General features: G+C 30.2%; 4 protein-coding genes across 8 annotated transcripts in view; 2 read left to right on the top strand and 2 right to left on the bottom strand.

Moving 5' to 3' along the window:
- Nucleotides 1-223: 223 nt before the first annotated feature.
- On the top strand, nt 224-6,013 carry LOC115234024 (3-oxoacyl-[acyl-carrier-protein] reductase FabG-like). Of its 2 annotated transcripts, XM_029804728.1 has the most exons (11): nt 224-444; nt 550-1,402; nt 1,470-1,536; nt 1,620-1,952; nt 2,036-2,209; nt 2,310-2,462; nt 2,553-2,714; nt 2,836-3,168; nt 4,762-5,078; nt 5,202-5,403; nt 5,497-6,013. In XM_029804728.1, the coding sequence occupies exons 1-11, from the start codon at nt 372-374 to the stop codon at nt 5,737-5,739; spliced, it is 2,910 nt and encodes a 969-aa protein (XP_029660588.1). In that variant the 5' UTR covers nt 224-371; the 3' UTR covers nt 5,740-6,013. The 2 variants fall into 2 exon arrangements, with proteins under 2 accessions (XP_029660588.1, XP_029660587.1); XM_029804727.1 differs by lacking the exons at nt 224-444; nt 550-1,402; nt 1,470-1,536; ... (3 more) ...; nt 2,553-2,714; nt 2,836-3,168 and adding an exon at nt 4,140-4,468.
- A 950-nt stretch (nt 6,014-6,963) lies between these two features.
- Nucleotides 6,964-10,596, bottom strand: LOC115234025 (lysoplasmalogenase-like protein TMEM86A). The gene is made up of 6 exons (XM_029804729.1): nt 10,289-10,596; nt 8,296-8,459; nt 7,982-8,175; nt 7,786-7,901; nt 7,463-7,573; nt 6,964-7,304 (listed from the first exon to the last, which is right to left on the bottom strand). Exons 1-6 carry the CDS (start codon nt 10,307-10,309, stop codon nt 7,200-7,202), a joined length of 711 nt encoding a protein of 236 aa, XP_029660589.1. The 5' UTR covers nt 10,310-10,596; the 3' UTR covers nt 6,964-7,199.
- Nucleotides 10,597-10,691: 95 nt separating this feature from the next.
- Nucleotides 10,692-18,391, top strand: LOC115234031. The gene is made up of 10 exons (XM_029804734.1): nt 10,692-11,044; nt 11,135-11,381; nt 11,474-11,750; nt 12,110-12,213; nt 12,305-12,531; nt 14,169-14,257; nt 14,436-14,665; nt 16,002-16,256; nt 16,511-16,712; nt 16,806-18,391. The coding sequence occupies exons 1-10, from the start codon at nt 10,918-10,920 to the stop codon at nt 16,962-16,964; spliced, it is 1,917 nt and encodes a 638-aa protein (XP_029660594.1). The 5' UTR covers nt 10,692-10,917; the 3' UTR covers nt 16,965-18,391.
- LOC115234019 (zinc transporter 1) overlaps nt 17,654-22,167 on the bottom strand; it is a 6,059-nt gene continuing 1,545 nt past the window's right edge. For 3 of the 4 annotated variants that reach the window (XM_029804718.1, XM_029804719.1, XM_029804717.1), the window contains 7 exons: nt 21,928-22,119; nt 21,599-21,821; nt 20,353-20,614; nt 20,146-20,263; nt 19,772-19,987; nt 19,242-19,352; nt 17,654-18,643 (listed from right to left, as the gene is read on the bottom strand). In XM_029804718.1, the coding sequence (XP_029660578.1) occupies nt 18,434-18,643; nt 19,242-19,352; nt 19,772-19,987; nt 20,146-20,263; nt 20,353-20,614; nt 21,599-21,821; nt 21,928-22,104 (1,317 nt within the window). In that variant the 5' untranslated portion in view covers nt 22,105-22,119 and the 3' untranslated portion in view covers nt 17,654-18,433. The remainder of the gene's footprint in view (nt 18,644-19,241; nt 19,353-19,771; nt 19,988-20,145; nt 20,264-20,352; nt 20,615-21,598; nt 21,822-21,927; nt 22,120-22,167) is intronic. The other variant, XM_029804720.1, reaches the window with a different exon arrangement.

Genomic DNA, 22,167 nt, shown 5'->3' with positions numbered 1-22,167 from the left:
ACTAAAAATTAAAAGTTTAGTTGAACCTCTCATAAAAGAATTAAAATAAACAGATAAAAATATAGTAAACAAATTTACAACAATTGTATAGTCAATTTTTAATTTATTTTTTTCTCCCAATCGCATTTTTTCGATATTTATTTTCTTTCTTTCTTTTTTCTCTCTCTACCAGTGGTTCTCAAACATTTTAAATCATTTTATATGACTTATGGTCTAACTGTCTAACTAAACCTCAAGCTACATCTCAAATCTAACCTTAAAAGCCGCGTGGTCATGTAATGTCCAACCTTACAAGAAATTAAAATCGTCGCGGAACATAAAGCAAATATACAATTTCTTGCCACATATTTTGATTGTGTTATGACACTATTATGGCAGTAGAGGCAGGCCAAATAGATAAAAATATAGAAATTAAACTTTTAATTAATTTTTCCATAGATGAAGGTACGTTATGCATGTATATAAATTATTGTGTTATAATTATTGATTCTGCTAATATATGTTAAGAAACTATAATTTATATCAATAATTGTTCTCTCTCAATTTCAGTTTCTAATTTGCCATGCAATGTATGCAGCATATTAAATGGCCAATACAAAGATATAATAGATAGTGAACTTTCTGCATATATCAAAGCGATAAGCAATGGTGATAACATAGAAGAAATTGTGCATAACAGTATATCTGAGACTGATACGCATTTGTCATGGCTATACGTAGGAATAGCTTCATTGTTATACTTTGCCCAATGTAATTGGACAGGTCCGCATGTTGATAAGGATATTGAATGGTTAAAAACCAGGAGAGATGAAGCACTTAAAGGCTTATCATTAAATGATGAATGTAATATAAATGTACAAAAGCCTGAACTTCTTTATCTGTCTAAGAAAATATTCTCTAATATCGATTTACAGCTCAAGTATGAAAGTTGCATTTGGTGGCTATTTAGAGCTAATTTATTGCATCAACATGTAATAGATGAAACTTCAGCAATAATACTTGAAAAAACCGAGCATATAATATCGCAAATTAATAATCTTAATATATTAAAAGATCCTCTTTGTAAGCTATTATTTAATCTAGAATCTGCTAGATTTTATTTATGCTATAGAAGAACGCAAAATTCTGAGGAATATCTTGAAAATGCTCAGAGCATAGCAGGTTTAACATTAAATCTAGAAGGAGCAATGGGAAAACGTACAAAGTACCAACAAGAAGAAAAAGCACAGTTGTATTTGAAAGTAGAAATGAACAAAAATATTTTCCCATCAGTAGATTGCAAAGATATACCAAAATCTTTGAACTTAAACGACGAGTTGAGATTGGAACGCATTGAATTTTCAGAGTACAAAGAGGAGATCCAATTGGGTGCATTGGAGGAAGCAATAATTTTAGCAAAATAGTAAGTATTGCTTGTACTGTTCATATTTAAATATATTACAGTATGAATATATTTTAACAGTAAATAGTGTTCAGTTGCAGATGTGTCAACCTAAGCACAAACTCACTGATGAGGAAATCATGCCCTATCTGAGAGTAAGTTGCAATACTAATATTACATTTTGCATTTTATTTGTTAATAAATAATATTATTATTAAGAAGAAAACTTTTTTCATAGAAAGTTATAGAGAATACAAAGAATTGGTCATTAAAAATGACTTCTTTGTGCTGTCGTTGCTCATTGGAATCTAATGATAAAAGAACTGTCGAGCGGTCTATGATGCAAGCAGAGTCTTTACTAAAAGATTACAATGATACAAAAGCATCTGTAGCTAGAAGAATGGATCTATTATTCGCAAGCGGTATGAAACCTATTTGGGCATTGGAAGAGAACTGGGCTAACTTAATGTTCAGTCTTGGCTTGGTGAAGGGTGCTCTAGAAGTTTTTATAAAACTTGGATTATGGGAGAACGTGATTATTTGTTATAATGTATTAAATTTGAAACACAAGGTACATATCTCTTACATATATCAAGTATAATATGCATGCGCCATACAAATATAATAATAAGTAACATACATGGACATTTATAGGCAGCTGAGATTATTCAGCAAGAAATATCTAAAAAGCCAACAGTAATGTTGTGGTGTCTACTAGGAGATGTAACTGGAGATGTGAATCATTATGAAACAGCATGGAGATTGTCTGAGAAAAAAAGTAGTAGAGTTCAGAGACACTGGGGATTCTATTACTTTACAAAGAAAGATGTTAGTATCTGGGCTCTCCCTCTATTAATTTTCAATCTAAATCTTTTACTTGTTACATATTTAATTTTATATATATTACATTATAGTATATTTTTTTTAGTATGCTGAAGCTATACCACATTTAAATTTATCAGTCCAATTGAATAACATCCAAGAGCACGTGTGGTTTAGATTGGGTTATGCAGCATTGCAAATAGAGGATTGGAAGTTAGCTGCTACAGCATATAGACGTTATTGTGCTTTAGAACAATCTGTATGTATATAATTCTGATATTGCTATTTTTATAAATGATATATAAATTAAAAATAAAATTCTTATATATATTTGACATAAAAATTTCAGACTTTTGAGGCATGGAACAATTTAGCAAAAGCATATATTAAATTGGGAGATAAACCAAGAGCTTGGAAGTCTTTACAGGATGCTATAAAATGCAATTATGATCGTTGGGAAATATGGGATAATTTGATGGTTGTTAGCATTGATTTGGGACAGTTTTCAGAAGTAGGTACAATTCATATAAATATTTAGTAATTTGAAGGATATGGGCAATAATAATTATAAAATTAGTTACGTTATTTATGTTAGACAATATTTTTAAAGAAATAATTTTGCTCTGTTTCAGGTTATTCGATGTTATCATCGTATCTTGGATTTGAAGAATAACCATTTGGATATTCAAGTTCTTCAAATATTGACTAATGCTATAATAAACAATATTATTGATGCAGATGGAAATTCGGCGTCTCGTTTGCTTCAAAACAGTTTGGAATTATTTGGAAGAATTACTAGTTCTAATACAATTAATAGTCCAGATATTTGGAGAATGTATGCTGAACTTGTCATATTGAGAAAGACAGACATTGATAAGGAAAGAGCAGCGCAATACTTACAACAAGCGCATCGTATCGCCACTTCAAATCCAAAATGGTCTTACAGGGAAGAAACAAGTCTAAATGTGTTGGAGTTATGTTGTAATTTGGCACAAGCATATTTACGTTGTACTAAAGATATCGCAGCTGTCAAAAAAAGAAAAATGTTAGGGAGTGCAAAATTATCACTACAGGGGGTTGTGAAAAAGATCAAGGAGCAAGAATGGAATAACACAAATATCATCGAACAATTAACAAAAGTTGAAGAGTATTTAACAATTATAACAAATGAATTAGAACAAATAAAACCTACATAATAAAAATATTATTCGCTTGTATCATATTCCTCACTTACAGAAGAATATTTCATACATTTAACAGATCTTCATATATGAATCCTATAACCCAATTGATTTTAATATCTCGCGATTATTTGGAAAATATAAAAATTAAAAAATTTGGATATCAAAATGACAGTTTTAAATGTTATCAAATTAATTTTAAGAAAAGAGAAAGAATTAGTGGATTTTAAATTGTATAATTGAGAAAAAGATAATTTCTCTAAAATTGAACGCCCCCTCCCCCCCCCCTTTAATTTTCGACATCAAGAAACCAACATGAAGCATTAATTAAATATATATTTATAGTTACTAATGTTCTTAGAGATACATCATAATGTATACACACACCCGGTATAATATACTATCTTATTAATTTATCTTCCATCTGAAAGAATAGCATAAAATTCGAGATGCGAAATAGTGTATTAGTTTCAACATTTTTCACCTTTAGCAAACTGGATATAATATAACTTTCTATTATCGGCGTTTTATCGCATTTTTTGCAGCTATATGTTCAAAAAAATTTAATAAAGTTATCACCTGTTAGTTATTTGTTATCTCGCAATATTGGAATTCTTCTATCTAATACTTTGCCTCTTTTTAAATAATTCATAGACGGAGAGTTTATTAACGATCACAATCACTTCTTTTTTTTTTACAAGAAACAATTGAATTTAAGTGAAAAGGGGAGGGGGAGAAAGGGGGGAAATTGCAAGCACTTCGGCTAGTTTTGCGATACGCTTCGGATGTATTCGGCAGTGTTCGGCACTGTAATTGCTCCTAACCTCACACTTCACATCCAGCTGCCGTCTATATGCTATGTCATTCTTATTGATAAGTCCATTAGACTCGAAGCCATTTATTATCTGTTATTATCGTGTACTAATCCATATCATATCGTGACTCGCGCTTCAGGAATATTCAAGAAATCTAATCAGTTATCACGGATTATAAATGACGAATACGATATTGCGTTTTCTATCGTTTAAGTTCACGTTCTAGTGTCTATATATATATATTATCGTGCATATTATATTATACATAAGTAAGTATTTTCGCATATCTCGAAACGAGAAATGATATGATCGTCTTGATTGTGGCTTTTATACTCTGTCTTTTTTCTCTTTCTTTAAAAATCAAATTTACATCAAATTTAAATAAATAATAATTTGTATAAAATATATAGTGTACAAAAAATAAGTTCAATAACTGTCAGAGTTTAATTGCCTTTACAATATCATTTTTTCATCCTATGACTATAATATCATTGAAATAATAATTTTAATAATGATCGGACTATAATTTTGTAAAGTTCTTAATGAACATTATTTATTCTAGATGTCGTTTGCGGGGAAAGTTGTTTTGATAACAGGAGCCAGCTCAGGAATTGGAGCTGCGACAGCTGTTCACCTGGCTCAGCTTGGTGCATCGCTGTCGATAAGTGGACGCAATAAGGATAATTTAAATAAAGTAGCCGAACAATGCGGACAGTCTAAGCCATTTATTGTAACTGCAGAATTAACTGACGAAACTGATGTGAAAAATATTATTGACTCAACAATTAAGCATTATGGCAAACTAGATGTTTTAATTAATAATGCTGGAGTTTTGGAAAATGGTAGTATAGAATCTACAAGTCTGGAACAATACGACAGGTATATAATAATAATCTATGTATATTTTATTAATAATAAAAATGTATTCAACTTTAAAATATTTTTTTTTCTTTCTTCTTCAACTTTAAAAAATAAACTTAAAATATTAACATCTATTTTCAGGGTTTTCAATACAAATGTTCGTTCAATATACCAACTGACAGCACTAGCAGTGCCACATTTAATCAAAACAAAGGGCAATATTGTTAACGTTTCTAGTGTAGGCGGATTACGATCTTTCCCAAATTGTTTGGCATATTGCATGAGTAAAGCAGCTCTGGATCAATTTACACATTGTATTGCTTTGGAATTGGGCCCAAAACAGGTATGTGCAGAAGTAAAAAAAATTTTGCATACACACAGTGATAATTTAATATTATTTTTAATGTTTTGTATTACTATTTTTAAAATATCCTAGGTGCGTGTGAATGCTGTAAACCCTGGTGTTGTAGAAACAAATCTCCATCGTCGTAGTGGAATGAATGAAAAACAGCTACAAGCCTTTTTTGAGCATAGCAAAGAGACGCATATTCTAGGAAGAACGGGTGACGTTACAGAAGTCGCAAAGACTATTGCGTTTTTAGCGAGCGACGACGCCAATTTCATTACAGGCGCATCATTACCTGTGGATGGAGGTAGACATGCTATGTGCCCTCGTTAAAAATCTTACATCATATTTTGTGTAAACAATATATAGTATATTTAACATACACAATATACATCATGTATCAGATTTACAACAGTAACATCAATGGAGATCAATCTATATATTTGTACTCTACTTGGATAGTTCCAACAAAATTGTTGATATAATGTTCTATATTTTTTTTTTATACTTATACAGAGATTATAATTTTTATATTTACATTTGCCATATATTTTATGTGAAAGAAGTTACTTACAATGTATGTATTCAATAAAATAAAAGGAAATAAGATAAAAATATCTTCAAATCTCTTTTATGGCACAGCCAAAGTGTAATTTATAAAATACTCGCCATTATGAAAAGTATGATAAGCGAGCAACTTTACTACCATCTCCAATTCCATAATATAAGTTTTGCAGAAAGAGTAAGAAAATGTTTAATATGAAAATTTAATTTCTGAGGGGAATTCTCTCTTTCTTGTCATGTTTATAAATTTTTTTTTCACTATGTAGAAAAAAATTAATTATTAAACGTTAGTTGAATCTATAAATCAATTGCTCAATCTCTATTTTGCCAAAGAAAGTGGCAGTGTTAATGATTTACGTTATAGTAAAGATACAAACCACATCATATATATAACATGATGGTATATACAGTAATACATAATACAGATTTAAAGAATATCTTTATAATATAATTTATATATAGCTATTTCTGCAACTTGCTCTTCATAAAATGATAATGTACATTGGAGAATGATAACATTGATGATACGAATACAGAGATTACAGACATTATATAATGTATACATATTTTTTTTTAAACAGTAATCTAATATATTCGCTATTCTCATGATATATCGTAAGTAGACTATTGCATTTTGGCCAAGTATATATACGAGAAAAATAATTATAATTTGCCATAATTTTAAATGCATAAATAAGAAACTCTTAATAGAAATAATCTATTTTCTATGTCTGAAAATCTCCTCAGTCTTCAGAGGCAACATTATAAAATATCTTTTCTATTTTAGTAAAAACATAAAATATTATATTTTTTTCTCTAAAGAATTTTTTCTCTAAGAGAATATTAATATTCTTTTATTATTCTATTTGTGTGGTCTTAATATTAATGATTTTTTAAATTTTATTTTATATATAAAAAATAGGATACCACAAATGTGGCTAATATGAAATCTCTATAGGACACTTCTTTACATTGCATCAATAACAAAAAAAGAAAGAAATACAAGTCTATTTTTATAGTCAAAGGTACAATTATCACTAAAACTTCTCTGAGCCGCCTTTAATAATATGGCTCTGAAGTATTCAATATGTCAAAGACGATTATCACAACAATTTACTAGTGGAATTATGCACATAATTTAAAGCAGATATGTAAAAAGATTTCTCTTGTATCTGCAGATGGGTTTTTTCTTCTTTCTCCCTTACCAATAAATAATAACTAAGAATATTTCAGCCTTTACTGACAGGTATTCTGTTATTACTGTTGTTTTTCGAATCTACTGCGCTCAACGCTATGCCTAATTGCGCTGCGTAATATGTAAGCATGATAGATACCTACAAAGTAAAAATCGGACATATTATCGGGCAATTATATTTGCTAATAAAATATATTCGTCTATTCGTAAAATATATTTATGTTTATATTATGTCTATGTATTCTCTTCAGAAGCATTCAATGATATTGTTAATGTGCATATATTATTGTCACATACCTGAGAGTAAGGTAATGGACTGTGGAAATAATGAAATCCGAGCAAAGTATCAGATATGACAAAACAAATGCTTCCAATGCAACTGCACAATTTAGTCCATGTCCATAACTCCTAATAATAGAATGTGATTAATCCCTCGCGTATGACGATATACAAAAATTAATCCCGATATTACAACAAATATTCGAGTGAAAAGAGCGCAAGCTATTAGAGAAGTGATCAATACCGATACACGATATTTAGAGACAAAACTCTCTCTCACTCTCTCTTGAGATATAAACTGTTTCTGTAATTTTTATATTTATATTATTGCATAGATTTACCCCAAAGAATTGTACTCTTGATATCGCCCTCCATGCCATAGTAGTGAGTAATATTGTATAAATTGGCACTCCTATTGCTAAAACTCCGTTTAGTCCAGGCATTAAAGCGTATATGACTGGAAAGCGATCGTATCAATCAATTGATATCTGATTAATTGAAAGGAATTGGAAACTCCTTCATATTCATTAATCTTACCAATTGAACAAAATATATACAGTACCGCTCCAAGCGTTAAATTCAGGGGTTTGAACCCGAATGCAATTATATACATAATTTGCGCGATAGCAAACATACACATGCCTGCGGTGAAACAATTAGGCCACACTAACAGTGCATCGCCTATGCAACTAAACACCAACCCCGTTAATATACGCCTGGAGAAAGCGTATCTGTAAAAAGAGACGAGTCTTGTGTCAGTAATGTTAAAGCAAAACTATCGTCTCAAAGTAAAATTTATTTCATTTATATGATTAATGTTTACAGGGGTGTAAGAATATTTTTTTACTTACTCTTTGGACAAATTAATTCCGTGCAATAGGATGAAAACAATAAGACTTATTATCGGTAAACATTTAAAACATGCCGTCAGCAGAGATGGCTGTTCAGCAAATAATACAAAATATACTGACACGCTTTTAAAGAACGGTACCAATTTCGGCCCGATACTTTTTATCTGAAACGCAAAAGTGTACTTCATATTATTATGTATCGAAAAATGCATATTGCGCGATAAATGAAAATGTGATGATAAAAAAGGTATAAAGATAACTGGAATAAAGATAAAATTTAATGATACTAAATGATATGAAGTAAAAATATGTTTTGAGAACATTATGTTGTAAACATTTTTTATTGTTTTTGACTTATCATTTAACGTATTCGCAATTTGATAATTAAACACTTCATATAAAACAATTAAATCCAGCAAAGAAATTTTGTTCTAAAGTGGATTAAATAGCCCATGTGTGAAAAATAGGAAACCAGAGAGAAAAAAAAAGAATAATTCTATCTTCTGTTTTTCTCTATTTAATTTCTTATTTATCTTATATATATTATTTAATGTTATTTGTGTCTGTGTAACCATTTATTTCTAACAGCTCTTTTAACATGATTATTATATAAGCTTAATATTCTTTTATTTAATATCATATCATCAACATATTTTCTCATATGTATGTCTGTGTGTGTAATATTTTTAAAGAAAGATTGAAATATATATTTTATTCATAGATATGTGTGTATTGTCAAAATGTATATTCAGATATTCAGCAAAATATTTTATCATGAACAACTTTTCATCTTTGAAATTCAGCTAATAACAGTGCATGTGTAAAGAGATCTATCCATAGTCATTGAAGCCTAATCATTGACTTAATCCAGCCAGTTACATGATAGTACATTATCTAATACTGGTACCGTCAGGATGCACAATAGTCTTTGATATAGAGTAGTCACTTTATGTCAATCTGGTGGTTTCTCTAATAGTACATTATTACAATAACAACTGCATTGGATTGATCTTTAAAGAATGTCAAACAGGAAACATATAATGTGAAAATTCTTGTTTTTTACCATTCATGTCTGATCAATATTATATACTTCCCTCCAATTTTGTCTACATAATTTAGTTACCTAATTTTAGTTTAGTTGTTTAAAATACTAAAATATAATTTAATGACATTTAACTGGCTTACAAAACAAAAAATAATTTACAATTATAAAGAAATTAATGAATATCTTATAATAAATATATATAATCTTTTTTAACATATATATGCAATATTTTTTAATATGCAAATGAAATAATACATATATATTTTTATTGAAATATTGCAAACGAGAAATGTATATATAAATTTTGGCAATAAGTGCATGTTAAAAACTTCTTTATATATGTATGTACACAAACAAATATAGTTATTTCTTTTTTCTTAATTTCTAAAAAGAATATAAATTTTCTAAATTTAATAAATAATTTTCTCTCATTTCCTGAGAAGAAAATAAGAAAAAAGATAATAATTTTCGTGTGTGCATACATATAGAAAGATTTTAATATATTATATATAATATATTAAAATATATTTCTCCAATTTATATATACATTTCTCGTTTGCATTAAAAAAATTTCTCGTTCTTTTTTTATACAAGGTATATACACTATTTTACTTATTGCACAATATGTTTAAATCGTATATTTAATTATATTAGTTTTTTTCATACTGCTGTATATAAAAAATATTTAATCAATTCGATTAATTATTAAATTCAATGTGTTCACTCAAATACAATTGAGCTAACAAAAGATCAGCGTATGCGACTCAGAACAAAGAAGAGAGAATAAAGTAGTAGTTTTTTTTCTGTATGGTAAAACAATGAACACAACGATTGACGTGACATTCTAAGAGAAGAAAATAAGATTAGTAAGAAAATGTGAAAGGAGAGTGAGCGATACGCCGCTGTCAGCGTATAAACAAACCCTGTCAACGACTTCCGTCCCCTTACCACTTGTGTAGGCGATGCCATCTCTTCGGTTGAAGGACACCGTGAAAACAATAGAAGCGATGGCCGCTCAAATCGTTGACAAATCAACCGAATTCGAGCAGGACTCGCGAACGCGAATGCTACCGTTCGCAAATTCGCCGCTTATTTATATGACGCTTTCCGATATATGTATCCGCGCGTTACACACGCACACACGCGAATCGCGTGGCATCGCGCACACTGCTGTCACCGTTCACCGTCACCGGGTGATTGCAAACACCAGACATCAGCAAACATCGCCGATTATCATCAGTATAGCCAACCTATAGTCAACCCGAGAATAATCTATGCAACCATAGACTATAGATTCTTATATAGAGTTGCAACTCTCTTGCACTTTGCGTACATATGTGCACAAAATTAACCAATCACGTGTCCAATCTGAAGAATGACGTTTCTGACAATGAGAGTGTCATGTGCGTATCATGCCACGCGTGAAAGGAATCGAATTTTAATTTTTAAAATCGATCTAAAAATCGATGTTTGGAATAGGATACACAGTTCTTGATACTGAGTGATTTTTGCAATGAAATAAGCAGAATTTTTATTGCGTATCATATTATAAGAAACTAATATAAAATATTAATAAAATGGCAAATTGTGTCAATTTCACATTGAATAATCTGTTGGCATCTTACAAGAAATGGATTGTAGCTAATCCGCACTTGCTGTCAGATATTGAGGCTACTGTCAGATGTTTATCTTATTTCAGTTTCGGTTAGAAAAGAGTTCTCAAAATATGTTATATTATCATTTTCTCTGTCAGGTATACTTAATATTAAATCTATTATCTCTCTTTGTTTATAGGACAGTTGCGTAATTCGAGTTTGGCTGTAGAATTAATTTATTCTATGCCAAACCTAATTGTTCTGTGCAATGATTTACTTATGTATAGCAGCAAATGTAAGGATCTGAAGGTACCTCAGTTCGAATCAAAGATTAAGATTTGGTTGACTGTGGTGGAATATACTGAGGCATTGCTTGAGGTGTCAGCCGAAAAGTTGTGGGGTGCAAAGGGAAAATGGTTAATAATTGTAATTATACAATTGTTCAAGTAAGTGTTTGGCGTTCCTTTTTGGCAACACAAACATATTTATATGTTATATCAAGTTTTATTCTATATAGATGAATATTTACTTTGTACAGGACCATATTGCGACTGTTATCGATTCATGTATATAAGGAGCGTATGACAAAGAGTCCTGCAACACCACCGCTTAACAGAGAAAAGTTTAACAAAGTGGTTGACAGTATACAGTCAAAGGAAGGGTTTACGCTGAAAAGATCAGGCACTGTTATTAGAAGTATAAAACATTCAGTTCCTATAGAAATGCGAACATGGAAAGCTTTGCCTTCTAATACGGATGAAAATAAAAACTTAACCAAGAATCAGGAATCTGAGAAAATTCTTAAATTAGCTGAGGTTGGTTAAAATTTAGTATTATAAAGTCTCAATATAATAAGATGTTCTGATATAATGAGAAATTAAAATCTTGTATTTTAATTTGTATTAAAATTTGTTGAAATTAAAAAATATTAGTATTAATCTTTCTTTTTGGCAAAAAGAATCATATAGATGTAACAGAATTATTAAGTTATTGTGCTATTGTGAAAATTTATAGAAGTGCTTCATTTAGTTTTATTCTATTCTTTTATAATTGACTTACTTTTTTCATTTCATGTATTATCTCTGCTATATTTTTGAAATTTATTCTGTGTCCCCTATATTTTTATAATTATACAATAATATTAATAAGACATGTAACAAATTATATCTTCTAGAGTTTTTATGTGACAAAACCGTTGCTTCATCTTGGTTGTATGTACATTACTAACAAAAACCAGTGGCCACCATGGATGTTATCATTTATTATCGATGTAGTCAGGTAATTATAACATATTGAACTATTATACATAATTGATAAATTGTGATCTTTTCTTTTTTTAATTGAGTTATTATATTATGTTTGTATACAGTTTGAATATCTTTACTCGCTGTGCTCCAAAGGCATTATTCAGTAAAGAAGAGGAAGAAGAACTCGTTCGACGAAGGTTAAGTTTGTTGCTGTATATTTTAAGATCACCGTTTTACGACAAGTACAGCTGCGTTAAGATAAATGCATTACTTGACGCATTATCTACCTCTGTACCTTTTGCCAAGTTATTGACAAATGCTGTTAAAAAGAATCTGCCATATATGCAAAGTATGTATTTTTATATGTGGTCGCGTTAATTCTTATGAGAGCTAAGTAAACTATGAGAAATACATATGTAAGTAGAGTTTTCACAAATACGAAAATTATAGCATAATCTAAGCATTCCGTAATTTATGAATAATAAAAAAAATGGCATATTAATGATATTTTTATATTTCTCTCTATTATAGTGTTGTACAATGAATTTTAAAGGATTATTATAGAGATATTTATAATCACATTTGGTATCTATTTTATTTTATTAATTTAAAAATAAATCGTAATTATGATTTTTATAAAGAAGTGTCATATTTTCTCTTTAAACAATATTGATTAATTTGATTTGTTGTGATTAATTCATTAGTGGCTGTTAATGTACAAATGTAAAGCGAAAAATGCGAAGACTGGCATGTTTCGAATACTTTAACAGATTCCCTGATGTTTATTGCAATTTGTTCTCCGATTCAGATAATTTCATTATATTCTGTCGATAATTGGCGAAACTTTTATGTTTACATTTCTGTTTTCTATCAAGTTGACATTTAAAAACATTCTTAGAATTTTAAAAAACGTTTTAAAGCAATTTCCAGCTCTTGAATACATTCAAAAGTTAAAAATAGAATATGCAGAGAGGATATTGCTTTTGTAGAAATATTTCTGCTATAATATTTGTCATTCATGCAACAACTCTTTTGTCACTATACATGTCAAGTACAAAGCCCGAAGATAATTTGTCAGCACTTATGAAATAATGTTTCCTGCAACAATGTGTTTTTTAAAACACATAACATTGAATGAAATCAGCGGTGCGTGATCCACGATCTGCTCGCATGGATGATTATTGACCTTCGTCACTTATTTGCCAATGAAACAGGGATGGCCTTGTGTCTCCACACCTTGCCTTTGGACGTACGGCTATTCCGATCTGTTGGGAATACCACCGGGCGTTATTACGCTGGTTGCGAACGTGCTACACTTGCTATTATTATATACATACTAGCATAATTATAATTGAAAGTAATTTGCTCCTCTTTTTTTTTCCCATGTTGTGCCAGATATTTTACATGTGATAGCTCGGAGGGAGATCACATATCGTATCGGATATTGTTACCAAGAACTATAAATTCGTGATCTACAGTCTCCGTGTTTTATTTGTTGTGTCGTTCATACAAGAGACTGTACAATTGATTTTCAGTGATCTTGAAGTCTTTGAAATGAATAGCATCTTGTTTTTATTACTGCTATGCCAACTGTTGCAGCAAATATGTGGACAAATGATTTTTGAGACTACTCCAATGCTACAAAGTATGTATTTTACTAGCCATATACTATTATTAATGCATAATATTAGTAACAAGGGATTTATGATATCAAAAAAGTAATAACAAAATAATATAATGATACAAATGACTAATTATAAAAATTATCAAGTGTTAGTCTGATAAGTTATTAGTCTGTTAATGATATTTAGAAGAGAGTACTTTTTAATAATCATCTAATAATTGTGTGTGTATCATCTAATACAAAGAATTCTTAAATATAAAAGAAAAGATTTTATTTTGGTTTAGCACGTTTAACTTTTGTTAGTTTAATTTATGAATTAATCTATTAATGTTGCCTGATATATATTTTATTGTCTTTTACAGCTGCTATCGTGAACAATGGACAATGTTTGTGCTATACTGGAACCACCTGTCCTCCAGGTTGCAGCATTGACATCAGAATCGTGAATACGGTAGTATTCGTTTATTAATAAAAATATATAAAAATTTGATACTTTATTACGAAATATTTACACTGGAAAGAACGTTAATTATCAATTCTATATAAAAATTCTATAAAAATGTAACAATTATATATATATACATCATTTTATAGTATAATCATTTTATAATATAAAACTTTATTTTTAGGGAAGAACTTGCCCCTCTGGACAAATATACTGTTGCACAACGCCTACAAACAATGTTGGCTGCGGTATCCGAAAAATACCATCTACCCCGCATCCCCCAGGACAAGCTGCTTACGGCGCATATCCCTGGCAAGTGGCCATTTTAACCGTCGGTAACGTTTATCTCGGAGGTGGAGTACTTGTCAGTCCGATGTACGTCCTTACCGCCGCTCATAAAGTACAGAATTACGAGTAAGTAATAAATATATGCGTAGATTTCTGAAGATTTTTAAAGGGAAATCAATTCCTGTATCATCAATACAATATGCAATGTATTAATTTGTTATATCTTTCGTCATAATATAACATAATTATTGTACAAACATGTTACAGAAACAATCCCGGTGGGATTAAAGGTTACCAAGAACTATAAATTCGTGATCTACAGTCTCCGTGTTTTATTTGTTGTGTCGTTCATACAAGAGACTGTACAATTGATTTTCAGTGATCTTGAAGTCTTTGAAATGAATAGCATCTTGTTTTTATTACTGCTATGCCAACTGTTGCAGCAAATATGTGGACAAATGATTTTTGAGACTACTCCAATGCTACAAAGTATGTATTTTACTAGCCATATACTATTATTAATGCATAATATTAGTAACAAGGGATTTATGATATCAAAAAAGTAATAACAAAATAATATAATGATACAAATGACTAATTATAAAAATTATCAAGTGTTAGTCTGATAAGTTATTAGTCTGTTAATGATATTTAGAAGAGAGTACTTTTTAATAATCATCTAATAATTGTATCATCTAATACAAAGAATTCTTAAATATAAAAGAAAAGATTTTATTTTGGTTTAGCACGTTTAACTTTTGTTAGTTTAATTTATGAATTAATCTATTAATGTTGCCTGATATATATTTTATTGTCTTTTACAGCTGCTATCGTGAACAATGGACAATGTTTGTGCTATACTGGAACCACCTGTCCTCCAGGTTGCAGCATTGACATCAGAATCGTGAATACGGTAGTATTCGTTTATTAATAAAAATATATAAAAATTTGATACTTTATTACGAAATATTTACACTGGAAAGAACGTTAATTATCAATTCTATATAAAAATTCTATAAAAATGTAACAATTATATATATATACATCATTTTATAGTATAATCATTTTATAATATAAAACTTTATTTTTAGGGAAGAACTTGCCCCTCTGGACAAATATACTGTTGCACAACGCCTACAAACAATGTTGGCTGCGGTATCCGAAAAATACCATCTACCCCGCATCCCCCAGGACAAGCTGCTTACGGCGCATATCCCTGGCAAGTGGCCATTTTAACCGTCGGTAACGTTTATCTCGGAGGTGGAGTACTTGTCAGTCCGATGTACGTCCTTACCGCCGCTCATAAAGTACAGAATTACGAGTAAGTAATAAATATATGCGTAGATTTCTGAAGATTTTTAAAGGGAAATCAATTCCTGTATCATCAATACAATATGCAATGTATTAATTTGTTATATCTTTCGTCATAATATAACATAATTATTGTACAAACATGTTACAGAAACAATCCCGGTGGGATTAAAGCGAAATTGGGCGCGTGGGATTCTCAATCTACTACTGAGCCTTCTGTAGACATTTCCATCTCGAAAGTTACTCTGCATCCTCAATATAATTCAAACTGTAACCTTGACTGTCCAAAACAAAACCTTCCCTACGATATAGCGGTGCTTAGACTGAGTTCGGCTGCTCCAATAGCAACTAGTCCTAACATCAATACAGCATGCTTGCCAAATGGACCAGTTGGTGCGGGAACAAAGCACGTATTACAATTAATTACTTTTTTGAATTTAACGTCGCTTTACATATAATTTTCTCTAATTTAAATTTTTTTAATTCATCAACAAATATGTAATGTGATCTTTTGTGTGCTTTTGTACTCCAATTATCATAATTATATTTATATCTTTAGCATTTTGTCAAGAGCATCAGAATATATTTTAATTTTGCAATATAATCTTTCCATAAATAACATGATAATCCGATTAATATCATAATATTAATATTTTAAAGATGTTGGGTGACGGGTTGGGGAAAGAACGCTTTTGGACCTACCGGGATGTACCAAAATATTTTGAGAGAGGTAGACGTACCTGTGTTGACTCACGAGGCTTGCCAAACGGATCTTCGTTCCAAGACGAGACTTGGCGGAAACTTTAATCTGGACAGTAACTCCATGTGCGCTGGAGGGGAAGCGGGCAAAGATGCATGCACTGTAAGAGAATTATAGACATAGCCTCTTATTTATATTAATGTAGTATTTATTCATTAATTAATTCAATATCATTATAAATCCTTTTTTTTAAAGGGCGACGGAGGTTCACCACTGGTGTGTCCGACACAGAACGGGGCCTTTGAAGTTATCGGATTGGTAATATGGGGTATAGGCTGTGCAGATGCAGGAGTACCTGGTGTGTACACTAATGTATATAACTATATCTCTTGGATCAGGCAACAAATGACGTAGACCACGTGAAAACATATGTATAGATCACATATATTTTCACATTACAAATATTATTTGAGAGAACTGAAACACACAGATATATGTTAATATATAGATAACGGATTTTCTACATTATAAAAATGTGTGCGCTAATTAATATTGAATCGTGAATAATGTATAAATATTATTAAAAAGTTTCAATGTTAGATACTAACAACGTAGTTAAATAATAAAAGTACAGTATTGTAATTTGGGATTTTATTGAATATTGTGTGAAAATGACAAAATTAGTGACAGTTATTAATTTATATATTCTCATATTAACTCGTATATTAAAGAAATAACAGTTTTATAAAAAAAAAACTGTTGAGGTTACAGGATCAGTTATCCAATCACAAAATAACGGTTAATAGATACTAAAAGAGAGAAAGAAAGGAAGTTGACATTATAAATTGGAATAACTCCTATTCTCATCTCTCAAGGAAAAATACAAACAAAAGAACTATCAATAAAAGGCTTCTTTTAACTCAGTCAATGTTTAATTTTCTTATTTTTATAGTACTGTTATTATATAAGCTTATATAAAAAAAATGTCAAGACCAAGTACACAAAGAAAATTAACATTGTATATAATCTTCTCTTTCCCCTATAATTTCTACAATTGTAAATAACATTACATGGGATATACACATAAGCAAATAATACATTGAGCTTTTAGTTTTCTTATAATTCAAATCGACAAGAAATACATAAAAAATATACAGACTTAATATTTAAGAATTACATGGAAAAAAAATAATATACAGTATAATGAAGAGATTTGGTACTCTCGCTTATAGATTTGTGTACTATTTTATAAAACTGTGTATTATATAATGTTTTAACAGAATAAAAATTATATTATAAAGATAATTATATAAATAAAGAATTTCGCAAAGTGATGTTTTTATAAAGCCATATAGTGTAAATCAATGTACAAGTTATGAGTGTGTGTATATATGTGAGATTTAAACAATACTTAACATAGATTACAAGTCCTATATTTTTTGTGATAAATTATGCATTGAACATTCGAAGCACTTTGTAATTCTGGAATTCTTCCAAGAAATCTAGAATAACTTCGACATCTTATTTGTATCAGAGTTATGTAACGCATATAATATATTTGGTATTAATATGCCTTTGGCATTTAATTATCAAATATCTTAATTATTTAGTTATAAGTAAATTGATGGCAAAGATTAACCGAAACAGATTGCTTGGTATATGCAAAAATTTCAGAGAAATTCTTAAATATAAAAAAATTAATCAATTACAAGATGTAATTGATGCGATTGCAAAAACGTCGTCATTCAACCTCTGCCATCAATTGCTGATACTAATGTGTGTCAATTCTATGTAGATATACTCATTTATTGTATTTGTACAATAAATCGTGACGCGCCGCATATTTTTCTATGGAGGTAGATATTTGATAATGCAAAGGGAGTTTAAACGGTTGGTGCATTGACGTGAGGATGGGGAACTTGGACGGAGTGGAACGAAGTGGGATGCGAGACGGGCAGTGATAGCAAATGTCCGCGTTCCATTTCATTCACTTCTTGTTGCTCTGTTCCTCCTATAGAGCCCGTCGAACGTGCCAGGCTATTACGCTGTCTGCACATATATGGTGTCTCTCCAGGTGAAGGAGTTTCACGACCCTGCATTATATAAATTATCATCTATAAAATTTATTTTGCACTTATCAGTAAAACTGGAACAAAACGTGAAAGAATTGTATGATATAGACGATATTTATGTCCTAATGTCAAAATAAATATAATGCGCATCATCTTTTCATCTTCATTTCGAATAAATATAAAAATAGAATTTATGTCCAATTTTGTATGATCACATATTGATTATATACTAATCTTACCATAATTTGATTTTGAATTTTGAATTTAGATGAATTAGTAATTTAAATTTAGATATATAAGATAGAGATTCTTAATAAATCGAGTAAAATAAAATTACTCATCAAAACGATTTCTTTTAATATAATGAAAAATAACTGTACTTTCAAATGGATGAAATATAGAATTTATATTGTGTCGGACGTGGTAGACGAACTGTCGCGGTCTATAGTCGTATTTGACTCTGATTTTATTCCTTCTAAGCATCGTCCGAGGTAATTTGATTTAGGACACGCAGATCGAGGATTTGTATCTCTCTCCACATTATACTAGAGCATCGAGCGAATATAAGCGAGAGGAGTGATGTACGACGATAAAATCATGGATGGAATATTGTACTTACTTGTTTGGAAGGACCACAGCACGTCGCATGATTGCACGGCTTATCAGTCTTTGGACAGTCCAGCACGCAATCTTCCGTGGGAGTCTCTTTAATTTCGCTATTAGAATGATACTAGAATAACAGAGAAGATTATACGTATTAATATAATACATATAAGTATTTAGTAATATATATATATATGTATGTATGACTAAATAGTTGTTTGCGAATCACGTGTATAATACAGTTAGTTTGATGACTGTACACTTCGCGCATCATTGACGATAGACAAAAGATTGTGTATTGATACTACCGTATGCATGATTCACGAACAGACAACTTCTTATTAAAATTCACAATTATCCAAACTTATATCAAATTTGTATTTGCTTGTAATAAAAAAATGCATGCATTTTGATTACTCAGTCTCTTGTAAACTTTTCTACCGCAATATTCTTACAAATTTTAGAACATTTGGTGTATAAACACACGCTCACACACACACACACACACACACACACACATTATACAATGTTATTCTCTTTGCTTACATCGATAAATTCTGGTTGAATAGTCGTAGAGTGTATACCCTCGTTATGGAAAAATTCCTTAACTTGTTCGGCGATTTTCATATATTCCGAAAGATTTCTGCATCTTATGTGCGCACTAGCTATAATACGATCACCAGCTAATTGCCATACATGGAATTCGTGTACAGCTAATACTCCATCTACATTTTCTAGTAGACGCTGTTGTATAGCATCGACCTGTGTCAAATAAATTTTTATAATTATGTATTATATATATATATTATGTCTAAGATCTTAAACTAAACTATAAAAGTCATATACACACACAATATTACCTAAGAGAGATTACCTAATAGTGGTAACCAAAGATTACCTAACAGTCAATAAAATATTACCTGAATGTGTGTTGGCACAGTCTGTAGTAGAATTAAAGCTGATTCTTGGAGTAACGGCCATACTGAACGCAGAATAAGAATGACTAATAAGAGCGACAGTGCAGGATCAATGTAGAATCTATGGAAATAAAAGAGTATTTACAAATTATATGAGTTTTATACTAAAGTATTAAACTCGTACATAAAATATACAGTGTATGTAATTACCTATATTTCCATTTTGTAAGCCATACAATGAGGGCTGATACAATTACAATGACAGACCCTAATGCATCTGAAAGTACATGAAGAAATACTCCTCGCATGTTCATCTGACTCGCATCGTGAGAATGACCATGCGCTCGTTTTACTTGGGGTGTCGAAGGTCTATAAGCTTCGTCGTTTTCATTGTCGTCTGTACCTACTAAAGTACTCAGTCTATTATGACTTCGAGATATACCATGTGAATGACCGTGAGCACTTCCGTGTTCTACAATTATGTTGTAAATATTTGCAGATTATATCGGTAAAGTAGATTAATCTCTTATCTATCATATATAAAATGTCCATGATATAGATTTAAGATTAATTAATCAATTAATTAAAAGCAGACAGGAAAAAGATATGGTAACGCTGATCCTTATTTTATTTGTTAAAGATATAAAATATTGAATACATTAGCTATAACATTAATCAATGTTTTGTTTGATAAATTAAATAAAATAATATTGCTCTTTTAATATTGTCAGTATTCGTTTATTCGAATAACTGATTGTTTTCCGAGTACTCAATTATGATTTAATAATATATTAATAAGATAGTGAAATCGATTTATTAGATGTTATTGAACAGTGAATTTTTAACATTTATACAACATGCGAATATAACTGTAATCTTTCTGCAATCTCTAGAAATATAAACTCATAAGACACTTCATAAGAGAACTTTATAAGAATTTTACTTTTATCGTATCTACAAAAGTTTCATATTACAAATTCTGCTGCATTAATACTTTTCTTCATCTCTGGATATATATACTGGATAATCAACTTTTTATCTTGAAGACAAAATCTCTTGAACATCAATAATAAGATAACATTACGAAAATATATTGGACAAAGAACGTTATACAAACAGCAACTTGCAATAATATCGGTTATCCATGATCATAATTAAGATATTAAGGTATTAGATGATTAGATATGAAGAATATAGTACTTGAGATACACAAGATCTAATATTTTAAATAATATTAATCTAATAACAATAAAATAATGGAAATTTCTATAGAAAATGAATATCGATGTGAATATTTTTTTCCTGTCTAAAAATCTTTTTATACTGTATTAACTGAACATTTTAAAAATAAGAACATATATTTCTGCATCAATTTAAATGTCGGTATATATATTTTAAGCTTCTTAAGCTTTATTGAAAACAAATAATGCTCATTGTGTAACATATAAATACTCACCATGGAATAAACATAAACCTATCACATTCACCAGCAAACCAAGTGCTCCAACTCCCACAAGTAGTTTGGCTTCGTGTATTTCTTCTACCTCAATGAATCTTTTACATGCCTCCACAGTAATACTAAAACATAGAGCGACCAAGAACACAGCATTTACCAAGGCTCCTAATACCTCGGCTCTCGCCCAACCGAAGGTATTCTTGGACCATTTTTTCGGCGACATCTGCAATGTAAAAAAGCTTATAAGGGATTGACACACATTATCATTACGCAACAGAGATTTAATGACTGGATTTTTCAACATAATTAAAGACAATTTCAAAGCTTACCTTTACCGAAAGAAATGCTACTACCAAAGCGGCTACATCTGATAACATGTGAAAACTGTCTGCTATTAAAGCCATTGAATTGGTTACGTAACCAACTACAATTTCTACTAAAAAAAATAAGGCTGTCAGCCATAACATTGTCAAAAGACGACATTTTTTTCCTGTATAACGACCCATGATATTTATGCAGACCTGAAAAGATATAAATGTGTATATATGTACCTGTATGATAAATATATA

This window comes from Formica exsecta, unplaced genomic scaffold (genome assembly GCF_003651465.1).
Source record: "Formica exsecta isolate Colony F162 unplaced genomic scaffold, ASM365146v1 scaffold192, whole genome shotgun sequence".
NCBI classification, from domain to species: Eukaryota; Metazoa; Arthropoda; class Insecta; order Hymenoptera; family Formicidae; genus Formica; species Formica exsecta.
The sequence above is the reverse complement of the archived record's forward strand: the minus strand, read 5'-3'. Positions and strand labels throughout refer to the sequence as shown.